We start from the raw sequence: 558 nt of genomic DNA on the forward strand, positions 1-558 counted from the left end.
GTGAGAGAAATATATACATACATATGTGAGTATATATACAAACATATATATATATATACATGTATATACATATGTATACATACATATATATACATGTATGTATATATATATATATATATATATATATATATATATATATATAAGTAACAATCTATCCGCCTATATATGTGTGTGTTGTGTGTATTAATATTATATGCTGATGATAACTGATTTTTATTACTACTCAGAGACTGAAAACATATGACATAAGCAAGCATGTTGAAAGTGAGGTGTATGTTTGTGCATGTGATGTGTGTGCATGCTAGAACGTGTTGCTGTATAAATGCATGCATATTAATGTACATATATATCTATATGTATATACACACACGCGTATGTTATACATACACACGTTATAACCACCCACACACATATATGTAGATATACGCATACAAGCGTACTCATACGCACCCGCACAATCACTCACATGCACACAAAGAGATTCATATGTATAAAATAGTAGGGAGACATGCAAGCTAGCAACTATATACCCTTATGACCCACATGAAAGCCAAATAA

At 30.1% G+C, this 558-nt stretch overlaps 1 protein-coding gene across 1 annotated transcript in view; it reads right to left on the bottom strand.

Annotated features, from left to right (window-relative positions):
• The window catches only part of LOC128250531 (uncharacterized), a 74,082-nt gene extending 73,987 nt beyond the window's left edge, over positions 1-95 (bottom strand). The window contains exon 1 of the mRNA XM_052975771.1: positions 51-95. Coding sequence (XP_052831731.1) covers positions 51-95 — 45 coding nt within the window. The remainder of the gene's footprint in view (positions 1-50) is intronic.
• Positions 96-558: the final 463 nt, after the last annotated feature.

Source organism: Octopus bimaculoides, chromosome 22 (genome assembly GCF_001194135.2).
Source record: "Octopus bimaculoides isolate UCB-OBI-ISO-001 chromosome 22, ASM119413v2, whole genome shotgun sequence".
In the NCBI taxonomy this organism is placed as follows: domain Eukaryota; kingdom Metazoa; phylum Mollusca; class Cephalopoda; order Octopoda; family Octopodidae; genus Octopus; species Octopus bimaculoides.